Below are 24,219 nucleotides of genomic sequence, written 5' to 3'. Positions count from 1 at the left end.
TGTGTACGACCAATTATCAATAAATGTATGCATTGCCTTACATATCGATCGAGTATTACTTAAAAATGTGTTTATAGCTTCTTGAATCGAAATGATTTAAACCGTTATACAAACAGAAACATCTAGGAAAACATGTTATATAAGCAGGTAGACCTAGGGTTAGGGGCATAACTCTTGAAATCAGTTATATGTTTGCATCATATTCAATTTCATCAACGCCGTTCAAGCTTTCCATTGAAAAAAATGAAATCAGCAAGTTACTTTTATGCTTAGATGAGATTGATGTAAAATTGTGAATACGAACGTGCCAATGATTTGTAAAATTTGTGTTCCTTACCCTAGACCTTAAAATAAATCGGTAAATGCCTATATATATTCGAACAAATATCAAAATTAATATTTATTTTTACCTTTTAGACGTGTGCTAATATCTATTTTGTTAATCGTATTTCTATGCATTGAGTATGCTTTCGTTTGTTTGCATATCAGCATATTTTCTGATTTAAACAAAAAAATTAAGTATTCTGTATTTAATATGAATTCATCACTATGAAGATTTTTTGACAGATGTGTAGTTACCAACATTTTTTTAGTTATCCATGCCTTACATGGAGCCTAAAAGGAAGTGATCAAATAAATTTATGAAAAATCAAAATAAAATGTTTATTATAAACACAGATGCGCCAGAAATCCCCTGTATGCGCATAATTTGGGAAAACATTACGAAAGGATAGTCTCAACCCCCTCCCCCCACACACAAACCACTCTTTTTAAAACTCTTCAGGTCCTCTGGAACCAGCCTTTTTCAAAATCTCTGGATCAGCGCGTGGTTAAATAAATAATGCGCCACGTATATTATGCTACTGGTTAAAATATAAACTGCTCATGTACATGTAACGTTCAAATATAAACTGCTCATGTACATGTAACGTTCAAATATAAACTGCTCATGTACATGTAACGTTAAAATATAAACTGCTCATGTACATGTAACGTTAAAACAATGAATAATCAAAATAAATTTGATTTTCCAAAACTAAATAATCAATATATTAACGTAACAAGGAAAGGAAGGAAGTGACCTATGAACTTATACATGGAAGGAGTGACCTATGAACTTATACAAGGAAGGAGTGACCTATGAACTTATACATGCTTGATGAATAATGTATCTAACATAAAACAATTTACGTAATAATATGTGTTGTTTTATTGATTGGTTCAATACAATACATCATCTACATTTAAGTGCAACATCACTACAGTGAAACTTGTCCACACCGAACATTGAATAATCCGAACACCAATACTTAATATTAATGCAGTGAAACTTATCTAAACCGAACACCTTTTCAATGCAGAAACTTTACAATTCTAATGTAACGTCTTTAAATGGTTTTGAGACAACAATTGTGGTTGATTTTTCAATTGTAGTTTAAGCAGCACGCGACTTGTGTGTTTGTGTGTAAATTACTGCCCATCTTCATCATAGAAGCAGACATGCGTAACATTCCAATGTGTATCAGCTGTTTTCATTCATTTCAGTAGGGTGAATAAACATAAAAAATCATATTTAATAAAGATAATTTAAGAGTAATGCTTTAGAAAAGTTATAGTATATTCCGTCAAAATCACTTACACATGTACTCGGTAGCACTCGCCACGTGCCATGTGAGCCATCATGTATGAAAAAAAGCAATAATAATCGTCAATGAATGAAACATTGTACCTGTCCATGTGTGAACACTGTGACCTTATAGTGAAAAGAACTATTGCCATATCTTACATCGTTTTACATATTTCGATCGCCATTTCTTTCATCATAAAAATATAGAATGAAGTTTCACTACCGACCATTTCATACCGTTAAGTGTACAGCCAAATATGGATATATATGGCAGTTCTAAGGTTTATAGGTTATGAAAATGTAAAAAAAGTACTGTAATTGTCCTATTAGAATCAAAATATCGCTTGGGATAAAATAATGCGTCATAAATGGTCAGCCTTTGGTGAAACAGTTATAAAATGGAGTTTCAGTGATTTATTTCTTGATTTGAACTTAGGTGAACCAAACATCCGTCAAAACCGGACCAATTTTAAAGTAATAAAAAGTTCGGTGTAGGCAGTTTTCAATTTAATACGGCTTTAGCAAGATCAGAACAAAGTTAACTCGGACCTGGGACTTGACTTTTTTTATGAGCGGCTGGTGTTTCTAGAAAAGCACAGGACGTTTACCCTATCGGTGAACCTGGTCCATGCTCCCAGTTTTTAATGGAGTCGGCTTATTTACTTATGTTTCTTTGTATGTATTATTTTGGTTATTTCATGTTCTTTGTTGTGCGTGTCTGTTTTCCATATCTAGTCTTTGTCCCTGGATTATATTCTTTAGATTTCCTGCTTGAATTTTGGTTCCTCTGATTACTCTCTCATACTGAACACAAACAGGCTTAGAGTACATTCACTGATCACAATCTTTAACAGTGAGAAACATTTACAAATGTATGTTGGTACCCTTGCTAATATGTGATTAAGGTTTATCTTAGTTTATTTACTGCTATTCTTTGTAAGAATCCGGCAGTGGGTGAACCACACAAGTCTGCCCAAGACATTTTATTTTATTCATTAAGTTATCTATAATAAAGTAATGGTGTTCATTTTGTGTATCTGTCAGTAAATCGATATATACAGTATATAAAAATGCATCTTTAAAGTTCTACTAGAATCTTGATTACTCTTTCATACGTGTTGGGATAGTTTCCACGTTCCTCGCAAGTTAAAGAAAACTGCTATAGTATTCGAAAGGAGTAGGAACCTTTGTCCTCCGACACAGGATGCTTAATTGCCCGTCCCTACCATCCCTACCTTTTTCTAGTGGCAATCAAAATTTGTCGACCCTATCATCATTGTGTCCCATCCCTTTTTCATTTCATCATCATTTCATGTTCATTTTATCATCCATTTCATGTTCATCGCCTGAAAATAGCTGAAATATTGCTGCTCGGGCGTTAAACGCCAACAATCAATCAATCAATCATAAAATGTAGTGGCTGCGTTATCGAAATATGTCACTACCGGTTAGTTTTGATGTTTTGACACTGGTTGTCTGAGGTGCTGTTGTTTTTATTAGTGCAGTGAAATCAGAAAACATCACACTTTTTAACCTTACCTGGTAGTGCTGACAATTTTGCATTGGTTGTTGTCTGAGGTGTTGTCGTAGTTGATGTCGTTGTTGTTGTCACTCCATTGCAAGTTTCACAACACAAATTTCTGTTCTGTTCGCTGTAACTTGTACAGAAATTTCTTATACAATTTCTCCCTCGATCGCCGTACTCACAACCTTTATTGTGTAACAAAAAGAGTATACAACTATGCTTGCAAAACTAAAATATGGCTAAATTTCTCTTCTCGGTAAACTTAGTCAGGTTTTCGAACATTTTCATAAAGATATTGTACAAGTGAGTTCGCAATAATATTTTTTTATCCAGATTTATAACTTTGGTTCCATTGATTACTTAAAAACAACCAAAGAATTAAAACTGTCACACATTTTGGAGATATTGTATTGTTGTTTGTTCCTCAATAGAAACATGTCACTTATTTTAATTTTCATGACCTACTGCAGCCATTGCAAGATTACGACAAGAAAGTCAGTCTTTTTTTAATTGGTCTTTGTTTTTGTTTATTTTATTTGTTTGTTTGTTTGTTTGCTTGTTTTACCGGGGTTTTCCCAAAAATGATACTCCACACTAAAAATGGCGTATTAATCTTAATGAAGGGTAATAACAAGTTACAGAACTGATATAATAGTGTCAATCACCAAACGGAGCAGTCAAATGAGATGAAAAGTCCTTATAACAAAAGGTGAAACCGGAAACCATCACAATTGTCCTGACTTGGTACATGCATTTAAATGGTGGTTTAATAAGATTTTTAATTTTCGGCTGATTATTTCTGGTATATAACAATACATATATAAATGGCAAGCAAAAACATTCCACCGGTAAAAATCAGTAGTCAAAATAGATACAGTGTATATAAGCATTAAACAAGTGAAAGTTCTGAGATCCCAGTCGGACAAAATTTCGGAGTGGAATAATCAGAGCAAAATCAAAACGGTTTCTAAACTTCGTTTTGGGAGCCCTAATAACGTAACAAGCCTGAGAGCAACAATAATCCGTCATATTCCACACCATTATGTTTCAAACTACTTGTAATTGTCAGTATCGAATCATTGGTTACTCCTACAAGTAGTCATTTATGATGACAAAATATAATATAACTAAAAAAAATTAAACTTTTTAAAGATTATGAATGATCGTACTAATACTAAAAGTTTTAAATTCGGCTGTTGGAATCAATCGATATAATATGAACCTGATATCTGAGTCTTATACTGATGACATGTCTGACAGCAAATATCTGCGTTGGTACCATAACACTGTGAGCCATGTGTAAGGGCTGAGCAATCCGATCGGTCACCGTACATACAATCTAGTAAAGACATAGAAATAAGGACTACATATGCGCATCTATATCTGCATTAGTCCCTTAACACAGAAAGTCATGTGTAAGGGCTGAGCAATCCGACTGGTCACCGTACATACAATCTAGGTATAATTATGTATATAATCATGACTGAATTACATGTGAGGGAGTATGAAACATATGAAATCGATCATATGGGCCAAAGTATAAACCTTAAATTAGTTGTGCATTCATTTAATTTACTCAATGTTGTACAAAAGGGAAAAGTTGCCCTCCATAAATATATGTATAAATGAATCTTGTTAACAAAACTTACTCGGAATTGTTGTTTTGTACAGCTGACAAGTTTTACAACAGTCGACTCCATTGTTGTTTGAATAACATCCATAACTTGTTATCTGAGAACAGTCAAGTCGGTCGCCATATTCACAGCCTAGAAATAAAAACCAACAATGAATTACTTAGGAAATCGGTGGGGGTGGGGGGGGTAACAATAAACTAAATTCCGAATGGCGACCCATATTTTACATGACAAAAAAATACGAGTGTCTGGGTTCCATTTTACTTGTTACTCGACATATTCAATGAAATGCAAGAAGTAAGCTTTGGGTGAAACGTTATAATAAACCACCACTTTGAAAGTTTAAGGAGGGAAACCTAGTGTAAGGGACATAACTCTTGAAATCAGTGGTATGTTTGTATTTCATTCAATGTCTCAAAGTCTTTCAAGCTTTCCTTTTAAATCAGTCAAAGTTACTTTGATGCTTACACGAAATTGATGTAAAATGCTGAAGACAAACGTTCCAATGATCAGATTTATTTTAAACGATATTTAGTTGTTATTTTCACAAACATGTTTGACAGTTGCAATAGAATAGCCGTAGTGTTTGAAGAAATACTCGAAATATTCAATGAAATGCGAGAAGTAAGCTTTTTTGGAGGCTTTAATCGTGGATTATACGCCATCCGTCGTTAAACTAGATTATAATATGACGTACATCACAACCATGGTAAAAAAAGTGATAAACACATGACCAACATTTCGTGCAACACAAAGGCTGCGTCTTTTGAAAAATTATAAAGAAACTAGTCCTGTTAGAATCGAAACAATTCACGGAAATTCCATTTTATCATTGTTTTACCACGGGCTGGCAATTTGTGTCGTTATTTTACCTCTCCCTATCGCTAGGGGTGAAACAACGCGACAATAATGGCAAGCCCGTGGTAAAACAATGATAAAATGGAAGTTCCGTGATGTATTTCTTTATTGACGACGACAATCTTCAAATACAATACTGTTATTTCCTGACCTTTATCAATTTCATGTAACTTGAGTAAAACCTAATCCGAAATTTCGTTTTTATAAAGTTCAGATCAGCTTAGTTTCAGCCATGCTATAAAAACAACACGTACGCTTTCTCTTTGTGTACATTTAAGTTGGAAACGTCACAAGTAATACATTTATACATAATATAATTTGTTTTGTAACTTGCTTTTTGATTGGTTGGTTCTCTTTTAGCAAACCATGTTATTTTGTACAGCTTTGCTTAGTACTATGCTGTCATTAACATTGATTTTTCCATACTCTGCGATTCAAATAATCCCAAACAAAACAATATTTGGACTCTTATCCATTATAAATCAAATTGTAAGGAATGTTCAATGAAACCAAATGACAATAGGGCGGAAGTGGTATGATACATTATTCTCCTACAACTACATTTATCGTAATTCATCGACCAATGGCTTAGGTATAAATTACCAGATATGCCGATTTTTGCAGCTTCACATGACACGCAACATCTTTGTCTGACTACATCATTGTAACACTGCATTGATTGCTGGGATATCAAAGTCGAGCAGGTTAACCCATTCACGACATTGCCTGCCTGGTCTCCCAAAACGCAATCATCTAAAATATAAATTTACTAAGAGAATGATGTTTGCATCATGTGGCTGATGTTTTATGCTAAAGAGTATTGAATTTGTATTTCAAAACTTGTTAATTCCAGTATTATTGCAACAGACGATGAAACTGTATGTTAAATACCATGTATCGGCAAAACACTATCGAAGCTTGAAAACAGGGGGGACAAATCCAGCAACACCAGAACCAAAATGTGAAAAAAAGGAAACAGTGACGATTCATATCACAAAGTAGACAACAGAATAAAAGACCATTGTAGTCATATAAAAACTGAAAGTAAGAACAAGACAAATCCAACAAAACCTGAAACAAAATGTTAAAAAAAGGAAACAGTGACGATTAATATCACAATGAAGACAACAGAGTGTAATACCATTATTGTCATATAAAAACTGAAAGCAAGAAAAGTAAGATAACACAATATGAACTTCCACATCAAACAGTAGTGACATGAGGTGCTCTGGAAGGGTAAGTATGTTAGCTCCGCCAGAGGCACCGATTACATACATGTACATTACATGTAAAATTAGTTTAGCTCCAAGTTCTTCTTGTTTGTATTATTATTTTGATTTTCATTGGACAATGTTCATATTTTTATTTATCTGTCCGGAATTTCAAAGTTTTGTACTTCGCCAAATGTTCGTAAATTGCTTGGATACTTGAAACTGCTGAGTTTCCCTAAAACACTAGTTTCGAACCTAAATCTCAGTCTGCTTAGCCGAAATAACTGGTGATTACCTTAGTCCCCTAGTGCTTACCTGAAACAGCTGTTGCACTGGAACCGTTGGTATCTAAAACAACGGGAGCTTATCTGAAATCTGAAACAGCTGTGCTTACCTGAAACAGCTGATGATTACCTGAAGTAGTTGGTTTTAACCTAAAATAGACAGTTCTGGCATAAAACTGTTAGTGCTTACCTGAAACAGTTGATGCTTACCTGAAACAGTTGAGGTTTACATGAAACAGTTATGCTTACCTGAAACCGTTGAGGCTTACATGAAACAGTTGATGCTTGCTTGAAACAGATGTTGCTTTCCTGAAACATTTGGTGCTTACCTGAAAGAGTTGGTGCTAACCCGGGACAGCTGGTGCTTACCAAAAACAGTTGAGGCTTACACAAAACAGCTGAGCTTACCCGAAATAGACTGTGCTAAATTGAAACAGCTGGTGCTTACCTGAAACAGCTGGTGCTTGCAAAGACGTCACACACTGGTATCCTTCACACCACTGAAAACAAAGAAACAAAACACATGAAATACACATTTAATTCAAAGCAAAAAAATAAAATCCAATAAAAAAAACTTACCAAATAATTCAATGAAACTTTATTTATATGTACATGCTCACTTTTTCGAGAGGCGATTATAATGCTTAATATTTGTACACTTAAAGAAAATGTAATATACCTAACAGCTCAGAGCTCGTGTCTCTAAATTCATCAGTTCAGTAGATATATTCCGGGCCAAATGTGTAGTTGGACAATACACGTATATATTAGACCTCAGTATACTATTTTCTTGACAATTTATGTGAATAGTTTTACTACTTATATTTGATAATACAATGCAACACACACATTAAATTCAAGCCGCATATACATTGATAAAACGGTTTTCCAAAAAATCTACATTTAAAGCATTATACAATGTGCATGTACAGCATATAACTAGAATAGGTATGGTGAATATGTTAAAGAAACAACAATCCATTGGTCCATATGCATGTATATATAATTTTTACCAATATCTAAAAGTATGGTAGAAGTGCTTTTTTCTTCAAAAAGCTGTCATTTTGTACAATGTAGCAACACACATGCATCGTATAGTAATATAAGGGGGATAAGCCAACACAGTACAGATGACGGATAAGAAATTGCGATGTTTTTTATAGATTATTTACTTATTCTTTCTTCCTTTTTTTTCTGATTTTTTGTTTAATTCAGTAACCAAACAAGAGGATAGTTATATTGTGTTCTCGTCTTACTTTTTGATTTCCACATGAAGTCCTCTCGGCTGGTAAAATCAGTGAACATTTATCAGTAAGACTTGGATTATTGCACCAAAGTCCGGTACATATAGTTCCAAATGACCCGGCTGTGGCATACACATTCTGAAAAAAAGAAGAGCGATCCGAAATTTGTGTACAATGCAAAATATGTGAATAATATAATATATTGTACAGAGTGTAAGAAGTACTATAAACGTTTTCAGTAGTAGTCTTTGTAAGAGTCATGCAAATTCTGTAAATGTGATATATGTACATGTACATATACCCCTCCAGAAAATAAAAGAGATACAATTGTTAAAGTGGAGTCCGAGTCGCTCATTTACTTTAGTTACTTTACGTTCCTTGTTGTGTTTGTTTTTTTATGTCTGGTCTTTGTCCATAGATTACATTCTTTTGATTTCCACTAGAATCTTGGTTCCATTACTCTATTAAGTTACTGTATGGATCTATATGATGAAATCTCGGATGGAATGTATAATTATTCAATCAAAATATTATTTTAGCAGATAAATCATTTACAATCGGGATTTTATGTATGTAAGTCGGTTTCAATTTTCGCAATGATTATTTAATGTGCAATAGGGTGTGTAAGTTTCGTTTGAGTTTCATTTTCCTCACCAGAACGCATTGAAATCGGAGGACATATCTGCATTTTATTGTTTACTTCCGGGTTTTTGAAACAAATCATAATCTTCTATTTAGTCTTTTCCCAACACTTGTAAAACGTAGAAACATATTTTTGTCATTTGTTATCGATATTTTTTGCACAGAAAGTCGTTTTGGTTTTAGAACTGAACTGCACGATTATCTCCATGCATTTAAATCGAATATTAGAGAGTAATCAAGGCAACCAAGGTTATAGCGGTAATCAAAAGAATGCAATCCAGGGACAAAGACCAGACATGGAAAACAGACATACACAACATAGAACATAAAGTAACTAAAATCATACATACAAAGTAACAAAAGCAAATGAGCAACTCGGACTCCACTAAAAACTGGGAGCATGGACTAAGGGCATATTCTTGTGAAACCACGGTCACGTGACGAGACTTATATACTCTATACCCGTTAACATACCTACCCGACAAGCGAATGAAGCATCTCCAAGAACCATTTTACACTGAGTGTCTGGTGAGTAACTCTGGCCAAGATTTATAGATAGATAGGAATTTAAACTCTGATGGTTAGATGATACTGTTGTTTTTAGGCAGTTGTTGCTTGAACTAAAGAATAGATATATAAATATGAGTATCTTTATTGATTTAGTACATGTACCTATTGATATAAAATTGAGACACTGGGCGAGGAAGATTTGATCAGTTGTGTTGATAAACCAGTTTGTTACCATTGAACAAAATTAAAACTCCTTTTTTTTTTCACTTTTTAACTGTTTTTGACAGCTTAGGCAAAACAGGAACAAACCGAAAAAAAACACACACACAAACATACACTGTTTTTCTTTTTCTGTCAACATACATGTATGTCATATTTTAGGTACCATAGCCTTTTGTGTATTCAAATCTGTCTTTTAGAGAAAACCATACTTCCATCTCCTACTTGAGTACTTCTCCTTCTAAGAATCTGGCAAAATTTATATAAGGTTTGGCACATGAAGGAAAACACACAGAGATTATATTATATTGACCAATTAATTATACGTGATAACCACCAGCAATATCAATCAAAATGTTTGTACCTGATTACCACCAGCAATTTCAATGAAAGTGTCTGCAAAATTTGCTTTTTAAAGATATTGATAGGTCAAATTTAGTTGAAATGCACTACGGAAAATGGCCAGAAAATTTTCCCGCGCACTCTTTCCCATAAAAGCAGTCAAAAACACCTACGTCATAGATGCTTTAAGATATACTTAAATATCTTTTTGGTTGTTTTCTAGATGTACTGAATATATTTTAGGCAAAAATGACTAAATTGGGGAAAATGATGTGCCACCCCTTGCCTGATTCTTACACAGAATGGTACTTAAAACAAATCAGAGAACAATATATAACTCATCCAAAGTACCAATCACTTATATAATCCATGTGATTTACCAAAAACAAATGAATGACTTACATAGACTGGTACCGTTATCTGTAACAGTCTTTAAGTAAGAATAACATGTACAATGAATAAAATGTGAATTCGGTAGGTTTTGTTTTAACATGTATGATTCAACTCCTGTTTGATTTTCATAGTAAACGCTAATTAAATAACTATAAATGTTATCGCACTCTCATTCATTTAACTTTCTGTAGATCCATTTTCTCCAATTCTGTTTTAATTTTCTTTATTTTTTTTTTTTTTTTTTTTTTTTTTTTTTTTGCTTGTCCAACTACTTTTGTATTGATTTGTAAATGAGTTTACTTAATTACAACGTCTTCATGTAAAGCCCATGACTATGTTTTGTAATATTTTTGTACCTTTCTAATGCGTTTAATTTGTTATTTATCTCTTGTGTTGTACACGAAGAGAACTTCCACGGGTTCTGAGCAAGATTTCCTGATATAGCTGAGCTAACTGCAGCCATTATATTCCGTTGGTCTGCGGAGCAAGCGTTATCTATCCCATCGTGAACTGCACTTAGGCTGACAAAAAAAAACAAGAGAAAACTAATTATTTCAAGTGTCTTCAAAATCACAAGTTATGGAATTATTGAACCATCATGAACACTGAATTTGAACGCCATTGTCCATTGCATGCTATCTACTGTATGCTTAATTAGCGGTTATAGAACACACATAATAACTCAAATATGGAAACAAAATAATTTAATGATATGTTTGTGATTAATAAAAAAAAATCCTGGTCCCAAGGGACTGTGAGCACAACTTCCACTCATACACGCAGTTTAGTAGGGCTTATAAGTCGAATTCTCGATTTGTTTTTATCCGGAATTTCCACTGCTGATACAAGATCACAATTAATCCCCCCTGACTTTTAGTTGTATAAATGAATATAATTCCTGTTTTAGCGTGTTTCTTCCTGGTTTATTTTCTTTGCTGACATAAACATTATTCCTTTGTATATGCTGCAGAGCAAGTAGGGCAAGGATAACATTTACAAGCGATTTTTTTTTCATTCTGTCATTGTATTTGGAAGTTGTGATTTGGTCATGTGGATGAAGGTCAAAATATAGGACATTTGGCAGTGATCACTTTTTATGCCTAATTGCTGGGTCTCTGAAGATGATGACATTGCAATGCCATTCATGTAATTGATACCTCGAATTACTGACAGTTAAAAAATCATTTCTGAATTCCTGATAAAATTTGAAATAAGATTTCACCACGATTCATCCACTGCCTGATTCTTACAGAAAAAAACACTTACACATCCACTTTTGTGCAAATTAAAAAAAAATATTGCAATAAATGAGGTGGGGTTCGGAACTTCCACAATTTGATAACCGTATGAAATTACTTCTTGTATACCTATGAGCCAGTTCATGAGCAGCTATTGTCTGTGATATGAAATTAAAGTCTTCCTCCACAAGCGAGAAGCTTTGCACTGAACATATTTTACCAGTGTATGCATACCCTAATATAAAAGAACAAATAATAAATTTTGTTTTCGCTGAAAAAAATCGTATGTCTCCCCAATTCAAAAGTTCAAAGAGGTATTACTCCTACAAATTTCAGTTGACCATTGATTCCTATTAACATCCATTATCATATTTCTAACTTCCTGCAAAGTTTATGAAATTAGGTCCAGTCGTTTTCGATGATTTGCACTAACAATTGAGTGACGGGAAGACAGACAGGCGGATAAGGCAAAACCAGTATGTCTCTCCTACCTACCAAACTTGTGCTTTCCTGTTATCGCAGTTCATACATATATACACGCCGTCAAGCAACAGTACTGTAGATAACCGCTTGAACATGGAATCATACTTCTTCATCAGAGTTCGAAACCGGGTGTACCGATACTAGTTTCTGCGCAAATGTTCTTTATTTAATTGTTTGTTGTTTTTGCTCTATCGAAGCTTTAAAACCTTTGTCACACTCTGAGCGTCATTAATCCTTCATTATATTCTAATTGTTACACATCTCAAAACTTTCGCATGTTAATCAAAATTCAAAACATTGTTTGTTTACTATATGTTTAGTATATATGCGTACTCATTCTGGTTAGAGATTCAGCGGAGTGATACCAAAAAAAATCGGAAAGTGGTTATCAGGATTACGTAGGAGGAACCATGAACACAATTAAATTGACAATGTTTATGTTTCTAAATACATAAAAATGCCAAAAAAAAAAACAGTACTTACCAGTTGGAGCTGTCGCCGAATTAAGGCCAATATCATATCTACAAATGATATTATGGAGGTAGATCTAGGGCAAAGGACACAACTCTTTAAAAATTATTAGAAAATTTGAATTCAGCATTTTCCATCAATCTCCTTTAAGCATCAAAGTTACTTGGACATTCTGTTTCAAATGATAGCCTGAGAGACTTTGAGGAATTGAATATGATACAACATTTCACTGATTTCAAGAGTTATTTCCTTTACTCTAGGTCTACCTCCTTAATATACAACATTTTGATCAAAATCTGCCAAGCCGGAAGTGATTCATATATGAAAAAACCAAGGATAAAAACATTCTGTATTTCTTATTCAAAAACCGGTACATGTACACACCACATTAACTGTCATGCTTTTTTTTTCGTTTAAATGTTGTACATTTTAGTTAAAATTATATAGATTGTGTATGGAATTGGTCCTTTGAAAGAGTAATCATGAATGAAAATTTAAGGTTTTCTAAAAAAAATTCAGTTCTGAATACAGAAAGGTCTATCTTTAAATGAATATAAAGGATATGTAGACCGCAAAAACGATCAATAGGAAACATACATGTTAAAATAAATTGTGAAATTAGGTCGAACTAATTTTATCCCACTTCATTAATATGACTTATCAAATATCTTTTGACACGCTTTCTTGTTTGTTATATTTTGAACAGCCATATATATATATATATATATATATATATACTGTACGTGTATACATGTACATTATGAACAATTGCGCGTACACCTTGTACGGGTATACATTAAAACCATGATCATTTCCGTGTACGCCTTATACGGGTTTACATGTACACCATGAACATTTACGTGTGCGCCTTGTGCGGGTTTACATGCATATCATGAACATTTATGTCTACAACTTGCGCAGGCATGCATGTATATCATGAACATTTACGTGTTCACCTTGTACGTGTATACATGTACATCATGAGCATACATGTGTTCACCTTGTGTGTGTATACATGTACATCACGAATTTTTAAGTGTGCACCTTGTTCAGGTATATATGTACAACATGAAAATTTACGTGTACACCTTGTACGTGTATACATATATATCATGCTTATTTACGTGTGCAACTTGTATGGGTATACATGCACATCATGAACATTTACGTCTACACCTTGCACGTGTATACATGCACACCCTGAACATCTACGTGTGCACCTTGTAAGTGTATACATGTACATCATGAACACTTACGTGTGCACCTTGTACGTGTATACATGTACATCATGAGCATACGTGTTCATCTTGTATGTGTATACATGTACATCACGAATATGTAAGTGTGCACCTTGTTAGGTATATATGTACATCATGAAGTTACGTGTACACCTTGTACGTGTATACATGTATATCATGATTATTTACGTGTCTAACTTGTATGGGTATGCATGCACGTTATCAACATTTACGTATGCGCCCTATACGCGTATACATGCACATACTGAACATTTACTTGTGCACCTTGTACGTGTATACATGTACATCATGAACATTAACGTACACACCTTGAACAGGAATATATGTATTAAACATTTACGTGTACACCTTGTTCAGGGGGTATACATTTATATCATTTTAATCAAAAGTTCTAATCTAAGAGTTCTTTCGAACAAAGCAAGGCCAAATAACAAAAAAAAAATGTGTTTGATTTCTCCTACCAACCCTAAATTTTTATTGACAGTTTGATAGAAGCACCGTTAAATGCTCGTTCCCCCCATTAACTTAAGCAGAAAAAAATTTAAAAAGAAATTTCTACTTACATGCAACAATAACCCTACTTTTTTTTTTTTTTTTTGGGGGGGGGAGGGGAGTATTTTGGTTTTGCTATGACAGCCTTATACATACAAATGTATATTTTAACCGAGTATATGTTTGTATAAGACTTTTAAAATTTTAAATTTTACAATCATCATCAGGTTTTACCTGGTACATTTTCTTGTGAGCAAATTCCTAGCGATACAAATGGGAAACCCTGGCACTGAGAATTTACGGTGTGTAACCCACCCCCTTTTTGCATCTTCGAAATTAGTTAACCATAAATATTGCAGTTGAAACATAACAAAAATAGTACACTACATGTACTAACACACTCGGTTGTTCTACGTGTATATGCATTGTATATACAGTACCTTGTGAACAACATTGCATGGTCGTTTGGAGGTACACCCGCTGTCCCAGTCCATGTCCTGAAAACCGACAAAGTCTGCTGAGCATCTAATTTACACCTGGATCCGGATTGTGTACACGTCTTGATATTCTCTATAAATGAAGCCGAAGCCGCATCCTACGGAGAAAGCTAGTGGTATGAGTACAACTTCTTTGGCATTAATTATGACATAACCAAAATGAATCTTTTTTAGTAGCAGTCTGTATGAAAACCAGTGCTCATTAAACGTTTAGCTTACTTGTTTTAGTTTATCAATGTGTTTTTTATATGGTGCTTTAACATCGCATGTGCTTACCTTTGTCAGTATTTTAAATGATATATGTATTGCATGCGTCTAATTATGTATCTGTAAATTTGTATGTCTGCATGACTTTTGTGTACTTTTATGTGTTGTTTTGTTATGCCAGTCGGTATAAAAGCTCTACAGAGCTCATGTTTTTTGTAATGTGCATCCGACTGTAAATCAAAATTTCTGTTCTGTTTCTGTTCAAAATCAGACAGTAGGAGATTGATGCATGTAAAAAACTTATCGGATTCACTTTATTTTTTTAAGGGTACCTATAAAATGCGAAACGAAATAGAAACGACACGAATTAAAACGAAACAAAACGTCACAGTTCGAAACGAAAGAAATCCTTCGAAACAAAACGAAATCATTCCAAACGAAACGAAACACATTGAAACAAAAATCTATATATTGTGAAACAAAACTGTAAAATGGGAAACGGAACGGAATGGAGAAAATAAATGTACGTGAATTGTAAATATATATATACATAAATATAATTGAGATAAATCTTTAGATGAATACAGCGAAAAATATTCAAGAAGGATTAACCAAGATTAACGTATGTATATGTATGTATGTAAGTATGTACTTCTCTTTTTTATGTCAATAGCAGGGTGAATGTCTTCTTGTTCAACGGGTCATAGCTTTCCTTCCCTCGTTTGTCTACCCCGGACTTGACTTTTTATGAGCAACTCGGCGGGGGTTTCTAGAAAAGCAGAGGACGCTTACCCTGCCGGTGCACCTGGTCCATGCTCCCAGTTTTTAGTGGAGTCCGAGTTGCTCATTTACTTTTGTTACTTTGTATGTATGGTTTTGGTTTCTTTGTGTTCTTTGTTGTGCGTGTCTGTTTTCCATGTCTGGTCTTTGTCCCTGGATTACATTCTTTTGATTACCGATATAACCTTGGTTCTCTTGATTACTCTTTCTTCTTCTTCTTCTTCTTCTTCTCATTAATAATCAAATGACGTCATTGGAGAGAACTTTGGAGTTTTTCAGTATAATAAATCACTTAATAACTGGATGTGAGGTAATAACAGTTTTATTGTCCCCGCTGTACTGACTATTGTCCTCGGCGTTGCCTCAGACAATATAGTTAGTACCTCGAGAACAATAAAACTGATATTACCTTCAAACCTAGTCAATAAGTGTATAATGTTTTGTACAAGTGTATGCATGAATGTATATGAATGTATATGTGTATGAATGATTAACATTTGGGGTACATTCCTCGTACCTACTACCCTAGTTCCGGTACTGTTTACGTACACTTTACACGTGCATATACTTACCTCTAGAATGTAGAGCCCAGCATTAAGGATTGAAATACTATATGTGGCCCCGGGTAAATTCTGGTACCGCAAATTTACCTATCAAATTGTTAAAAATACATATGTAAATATGGCTCTTCTTTGATGTCTGATGGGACCCTTTTCTTTGTGTAACCTGTACATGTAAGGTAGATTATAAATTGGGGACCATATTATTGGCGTAACATATATATTATACATATACTGTACGATATAATTATTATAAACTGAGAACCATTTTGTTGGTGTTACATGTATATTGCACATATACTGTACAATATATAATAAACTGAAGACTAGATAGTGAACATGGTGAATCTGAATGACTTTACTCCTACATGTACTGTTGAGTAATGACACAATGACTTTACTCCTACATGCACATTTACTGCTGAGTAATGACACAATGACTTTACTCCTACATGTACATGTACTGTTGAATAATGACACAATGACTTTACTCCTACATGTACTGTTGAGTAATCATACAATGACTTTACTCCTACATGTACTGTTGAATGCCACAATGACTTTACTCCTACATGTACATGTACTGTTGAGTAATGACACAATGACTACTCCTACATGTACATGTACTGTTGAATAATGACACAATGATTCTTTCAAATACACACATAAACTGATTCACTGCAATATTTAGTCGTTTTTGTCAATGTAGTTCAACCTTGAAAAAGTGAATTGAAATTCTGTCAAAAGTTAAACTTCCATACAACATCTTGACAAAACCATTTCACCCAGAATCGGTGTCGTAATTTCATATTAACATACATTCAAAATTTCATTAAAACCTCGTTAACAGTTCATTCACCCCTTTAATCATAAAGGCATAAAACTGTTTAATCGCTTCAATGGCCTCTAAATAAACATTATTTTTCTCCTTCATCCAACTGAAACATGACATGATATTAAATTATCAAAGGCAATTTACAAGGTTCTCTTTACAATAGACTTTTTGACATTTGCAAACAGTAACATAATTTACAATGTCAATATGTGCATTCACATAGACAGTGTGGAAACGGGAAACGTATAAACTAGATGACATAAACATGAACCTCCAAGGGGGTGATTAAAACAAATCCCTCCAAAAAAAGTAGGGTCAATGCTAACAATAATAACGGGGGAAAAGTGGGTCACAGGTTGTTACAAGTAATAATTTGGGCAAGCTTACACAAATTGCCTATATCATTTTATAAAAGATGCACCGATGGCGACCAAACCAAATTAAAGTTAAGTATAAGTAATGAAAACAGCCGAAAGTACAATATTAACTATGGACGACTAGACACTTCACACACACACACACACACACACACACACACACACGGTTTTTACGCTTGACTGTCACCTAAATATATTTCATGTGATATACCAGTTGATTGAAACGTCTGTAGTTATTTTTACATGCAAGTATACCCCCACCCCCACAAAAAAAAGCAAAACAAAAACACGTTAGGGTCTGATGCAAAAAAATAAAAACGGGGGTCCCAGTCTGTTACATGTAATAATTTGCGCACGTTTACAAAATTACCCAGATACCCAGGTAAGTGAGCAACAGTGCACTTCCATGTACATGTAAAACCCAACATACATGTACATATAAGTTTCCATATAAGTTTCGATAGTCAAAGAAAAAATGAAAACCTCACCAAATATCTATTGCCTACAATGTTTTTGTTAATACAATCAACCATGATGTCCCAACAGTCTATAAGTCCGGTACTACACGATGTACTACAGGTACAGTCGAACCTCGTTAAGTCGAAGTCGAAGGGACCATGCGAAGTCCTATCGAGGGGACTGATTGATTACCTCGAGTTATCCGAGGTTTCGATTCATCCGAGTTCGAGTCATCCGAGGTAAAACTGTATTGAAGTAAGGGGAGTTTTGCTGGGACTTCGAAATTAGTTCGAGTTATCCGAGATTTCGACTAATCCGAGTTCGACACATCGAGGTTCGACTGTATATGTAAGTAAACACATTTTATAATGTGATCTCAGACGTTTTTTTTATTATTATTTTTTGGTTTGTTTTATTTTTGCTCAGGAATTCCCCTTCAAAACAAGAACTACCTTACATCAATAAACTTACAATTGAAAGGCGCTGTAGTCTACCACCATCAGAAGTTCTACTTTGTAAATGCCCGTTGCTCTTTTATGTCGTGATTCTTTCTGAGTGTTTGTTGTCTTTCTCTGTCCATTGTCACACTGCCTAACTAAAATGTAAAAAATGAAGCTTATATTTGGTCATTAAATGGAGTTGATAAGGCCTTATTGAACTTGTTTACTCCCACCATTGTATGCGCCTGTCCACATTCAGGAGATGTTGATCATTAATATACTAATGTTTTAGTATGAAGTTGAAGAATTTTCATCGTTCAGTGGATCTTATTACTTTGTTGTCGGGCCTTTCAAAGCTTACTTAAAGGTGTGCTTACACTTACTGAAAACCTTTTGGTGATCACTGAAAGCATATACTAATTTTTATTTAGGTTATACATTGGCGCATTTGGTACGTTTCATCATATCTGTTCTTACTATTACTTATTATTGAAACAATACAATCCATGAAACTACAATGTGCCATGCCCATTTTAAAAATCTTAACTTAGGCCGTCCAGTTATCACGGATAAGTTTGAAAAGAACCTTCAGGAATATTAAATAAAAGGACATTCAAACGCATGCTAAATGTACCCCTCTCGACGCCCGATTTGCATACTCCCCGAGAAATATGAAATGCCTGTCTGCAGTGGAAATTCAAAGACAGAAATAAAACGTTGCTACTGTTGGAGATTTTAGTTTCAAGATTTTCTGTACTTATCTATTTCTTAGATTGATTTTCTCCCCTTCCTACCTTCTCTCCAAAATTTAAATGAATACCGTTGTTGACAGTATTTTCATTTACAAGTATAAACAACACTAATGTGAAATGCTATGCATTATATACATGTATGCAAGTTATTTCGTATTTAAAAAAAATACGTCGAATACATGAATTATAAAGAAAAAATTATGGAAAAAATACATTTTTTTGCATAAAACTACAAACCCCTAAAAATGTTCTTGCCTCGGTCTCTAATTCTATTTACACGCCCATCAACACCTTCTCCATTTTACACTTTCCACGTGTAAAAAAATATTTAGCTTTTTAATTAGAATTATTTTTCTTTGTATTTTTCTTTAAAACATTACTTTTATGGTTGTCATATTGTACAGAGAGAGGAACATCCGGCACACTGACCACGTGTCTACCGTGTGCGGTAGTTTCTAAAATATGGAGACGTCCATCCTCGTGGAAGGTCCCAAACTGAAAATAATGTACATTAACATATCATAAGCAAAGACATCAATTATTTGTATGAAATGGTTCAAATTCTTAACCAAAACAAACACAACTACGTACACTGTCATTCAATTTACTCAGCAGACTAACCGGGCAGACCGGGTAATATTTTCGTTCCGCTTCTCTAAAATATAACCCCTGGTCACCAGTAACGTCATCTGCCTTTTGATTACCAGGGTGAATCAGGCGTTATTTTGATTTATTTATCATAGACGAAATCCAAACGGTTAAATATTTCTTTCAAATTACATAAATTATCTTTCGATACAAATGCACAATAATTAAGTTAATTTATATTCTTTCATCTTGAATTTTATTTTATTTCATACGCGGCAATTTATCACATATTGAGTATATCCATCGGTGGTGACCTGAGTCTATATGTTTAGAGATCGTAGGATCGCTTTAATATGATATTGACCAGAGAACCAGATTACTCATGTACATTTATACAAATGTATATCAATCCGCCGTGGTATAAATTTTAAATAGTGGATACATGTACATGTAAATATTCTATGCTATTTTACCATTACACTGTACATGTCTTCATATTGCCAATTGCAATTGGAATCCGGGTTCTTCATTTATTGTTTCTATGCACGTGTTATATGTTCTTTGTGTATATGTGTGGTTTGTCTTCTTCTTGTTCCTAAATTGTGTTATTTTCTATTTATGTAAGATCTCCGTTCCCTTGATTTCCTCTGTAATTAAACTTAATAAAGATGTACACACTTTAAAAATTGCACATACACATCACTTCCCTGTCATCGAGAAAACCAAGTGGTTCCTGATCTTTTTTGTTAGTATTATATCCAGAAAAAATACGGTGTCATTCTGCAAATGTAACAATATCTAGCTTGGTTTAACAAATTCAAATAGTACCTTCAAATCAAGGTCGTGTGTGGGTTTGTAATGCCTTCTAACTGTATACTTACCAGTTTGTGATCAGTCGTTAGTGACAACGATTCATTATATGCAATTATTTTCTCTACATGAAATAAGCAGTCATGGTTCACACACCGATAGTAATGGGTTTGAAGCTGAAATGTTTGAATATTGAATTGTTAGGTTGTTATAATCATTCTTGCACAATGGTTAAAGGAAACTATTTCATATTTTGTATAAAAAATGCGTAGAAAGTAGGTGACAAAAACAAGCATTACATTGCACATTTTTGTGCAATATTTTTAATACATGTACAGTGTAAAACGTCATTAAGGACAGCTATGCTTGCAGTCGTGTACACTTTTTAACCTCCCATTTCTTGAAAACCGCTGGAACCACCCTTATTGTGATACAAATACAATGCATAATATACGGCGTTGACTAGAATTCTAGACAAATTAATTGTGTACATTGTATTATATTCATTGTACACATGTTCATATCTTGTACACACGGCACGGTCATTTTTAACAAGGACAACACAAAGCGTATGTCAACTAATCATGGACAGTCTGACCTATAAAATGTAGCCGCTTTAAAGCAATGATTTTCAAGCTTTTACAAAGAAATGTTTGTGTACCAGTCTTTTTGTTTATCTGTTTTTGTTTGCTTGTTTGTATTTTTTTTTAATTTTTATTTATTTATTTATTTTTATTTATTTATGTAATTGATATGTAAGTTTGTACGTTAATATACCCTATTGAAACTCGAATTCGTATGAAGTTTTCCATTCAGATAAACAGGGAAGTATTTGTCTTCTGGTTTAAACATTTCTAATGAAAAGAACTTCCGGAATCTTTTGCCTTCGGCAGTGACGTGTAATTTGTCCGGAATATCAGCATTGCGTTTAGTCCTATGTGAAGTTACGGTCTGTGTGGAAGGATCTGTCACACGGAGACTGACATCAACTAAAAAAAATTCTTACATTTTATAAGTACATAATGTACATGCATGTCATGCACTCAAAATACCTTAAAATATCATTTCAAATTTAATAATTTATATTGAATCAAAATCCAATCGGAACGACCGAACAAGAGTGACGGAACGACCGAACAAGGATGACGGAACGACCGAACAAGGGTGACGATGGAATATTGAATGCAGCAACTTCTACTCGTGTACATGCAAATTGTAACTTGGAGGAGTATATACATGTATGTACAGGGAAACCCGTCTATTCCAAACCCTAACAAATCTGATAAGTTGTTCCACAATATCCATTTAAGCATAAATAAAATAGGTAAACCGCAAACATATTCAAACCTAACTAGTCTTAAGGAGGTAGACATAAAGTAAGGGACACTAGTCTTAAAAATCATTGGAACGTTTGCATTCAGGATCTTCAAATCAATCTCATGTAAGCATCAAAGCAACTTGGATTGATTTCATCATGTTTCAAGTGAAAGCTTGAAAGGCTTCCACATAGTGAAATTGAATATGATACAAACATGTCACTGATTTCAAGAGTTATGACCCTTACCCTAGTTCTACTTCCTTAGACTGCAAGAGAAATTTGGATAAGATGGGTTTCACTGTAGTTAACACAGGGCGAATATCTAACTAACCATTCCACAGCACTTGTGTTTTTGTCAGAGAAAAATAGCTAAAATGCTGCAGAAAATCGAAAAATAAGGGAAAAAACTCCTTCCTTGTTGCAGGTAGATGTGACCATTAAACCTTCGAAAGTAATTTATTTTGTTGGTTATTAAATAAGGGGTTTTTCCCTCGTATTTGACGTTCAAAATGTATTGATGCAACATATACATGTATAACTATATTGATCCACGTACTTCATGTGAGGTGCTTACTGAAACGACCTTCCTGGATACAGGTACATGTATGTGAATCATACTTATTTAATCTTAATCTTTAATTAATTGTGCCAGGGTTGGATCCAGAAATGTATTAATTGCGGAGATACAATTACAAAACTTTATTCTTCAATAAAGAGTAAAATAGGGTTCAAGGCTACAATTTCTTCTTTAGTCCTAAATTCGACGCAAAAATCAACAAATCAAATATCTTTTCAAATTACAACGAAAGATTCATTTACTAAGGAAGAATTTCATAAAAATATAAACAAAATTAATTGCATTCGATATATGAATAACGTTCTAGGTTCGATAAAAAACGATGATTAGAAAAGAAACAAAAAAAGCACTATCTGCTTCACAAATCTACAAAACTCTTCGTAAGGGAACTAATGAATAAACGAGCGATTCGGACTTCACTGAAACTGGGAGAAAGGACCAGTTGCACCGGTAAGGTAAGCATCCTTAGCTTTTTTATAAACACGCCGAATTACACATGTCTGCATGGTCCGGGATTACCTGTTTTCTACATGTTCTATATGCTAACCGGTAACTTGTAAACCAATGTGATATACATGTTACTGGATAAACACACAGACTCTTGTCGTTATAATGTGGGAATAGGTTACATATAAATATATGTATGCATGCACATGTTAATGTAGATGTTGATTGTTTACTTTACGCCTAATTAAAAAAAGGTACTCTTTATTTGTAACTTTATTTGTATTTGTATTTGTATTTGTATTTGTACTATTGACAATTCTCCTTTGTTCAATAACATAAATAATCATGTACAGATTTATCCTACCTTTACTGACCGTTTGCTGGGATGAATGTAGATAATGTGAACACACAATAGATACACCACAAAGGATAACAAGAAACTTGTACCATCCTTTCATTTTCATTTTGTTTGAATGACATAATTATTGAACTCCATGCTTCGTCACTCCGACATTTTTAAATATCGAACAAGCCAGTCTACCGTAGAAAATTAGTACATTTCTACCACAAAGATAGGATTCATAATAGCGAGCCTATTGAAAATTTATTTAAATCTCTCTGTTCCGGGATCCTGACTAGAAAACTTTGTCACGTCTTTTTATATTTTTTTCTCGGTTTTTTTTTTTTACTTATATATATATTTTTAATTTTCGAGTGTATTTGCTTATGAACTCGTCTCGTTACAAATCATCTAAAGGCACAGATTCGTTATTCAGTACATGTAAGGTATATCATTGTATCCTATATTTCGTCATATTTAGCGTTACGACTTTTAAAAAAGAGGATTATGCGTCGTTATTGTTTCTATGCACGTGTTATATGTTCTTTGTGTGTCTGTGTGTTTTGTCTTTTTGTTCCTAAATACCTTATTGTAGTTAAGTTATGTGAACATTTACAACTTTGAGCTCATATTGCAGATCATTTCGAGAACATTTTGTCTATTTAATAATTTGTTATTTATTGCAGAATATTTAGATATACATGATAATATTCTAGGGTGTCTTATTATCTCTTAATCATTGAAAATGTGCTAAAATGCAACCAAGTTTAGGGCATTTGTTTTCAGTAATTAATCAGTCA

The 24,219-nt window shown here is 33.8% G+C and overlaps 1 protein-coding gene across 6 annotated transcripts in view; it reads right to left on the bottom strand.

The window, feature by feature from the left end:
• Window positions 1-23,652, bottom strand: part of LOC148600579 (uncharacterized) — a 36,371-nt gene extending 12,719 nt beyond the window's left edge. For 2 of the 6 annotated variants that reach the window (XM_088558689.1, XM_088558692.1), the window contains exons 1-18: window positions 23,454-23,651; window positions 21,515-21,726; window positions 20,809-20,913; window positions 19,720-19,834; window positions 18,619-18,742; window positions 17,336-17,414; window positions 16,489-16,566; window positions 14,873-15,027; window positions 12,694-12,731; window positions 11,857-11,962; window positions 10,846-11,010; window positions 9,504-9,645; window positions 8,396-8,521; window positions 7,588-7,639; window positions 6,248-6,397; window positions 4,802-4,918; window positions 4,375-4,491; window positions 3,167-3,337 (exon numbers count right to left, since the gene is read on the bottom strand). In XM_088558689.1, coding sequence (XP_088414815.1) covers window positions 3,167-3,337; window positions 4,375-4,491; window positions 4,802-4,918; window positions 6,248-6,397; window positions 7,588-7,639; window positions 8,396-8,521; window positions 9,504-9,645; window positions 10,846-11,010; window positions 11,857-11,962; window positions 12,694-12,731; window positions 14,873-15,027; window positions 16,489-16,566; window positions 17,336-17,414; window positions 18,619-18,742; window positions 19,720-19,834; window positions 20,809-20,913; window positions 21,515-21,726; window positions 23,454-23,559 — 2,158 coding nt within the window. In that variant the 5' untranslated portion in view covers window positions 23,560-23,651. Of the gene's footprint in view, window positions 1-3,166; window positions 3,338-4,374; window positions 4,492-4,801; window positions 4,919-6,247; window positions 6,398-7,587; window positions 7,640-8,395; window positions 8,522-9,503; window positions 9,646-10,845; window positions 11,011-11,856; window positions 11,963-12,693; window positions 12,732-14,872; window positions 15,028-16,488; window positions 16,567-17,335; window positions 17,415-18,618; window positions 18,743-19,719; window positions 19,835-20,808; window positions 20,914-21,514; window positions 21,727-23,443 lie in introns of all 6 variants that reach the window. The other 4 variants (XM_088558691.1, XM_088558690.1, XM_088558693.1 and 1 more) reach the window with 4 other exon arrangements.
• Window positions 23,653-24,219: the final 567 nt, after the last annotated feature.

Source organism: Perna viridis, chromosome 13 (genome assembly GCF_037379345.1).
Source record: "Perna viridis isolate PV_CMFRI_1.1 ecotype Kerala chromosome 13, ASM3737934v1, whole genome shotgun sequence".
Classification (NCBI taxonomy): domain Eukaryota; kingdom Metazoa; phylum Mollusca; class Bivalvia; order Mytilida; family Mytilidae; genus Perna; species Perna viridis.
Note: the sequence above shows the minus strand (reverse complement) of the source record. Positions and strands in the feature narration are given on the sequence as shown.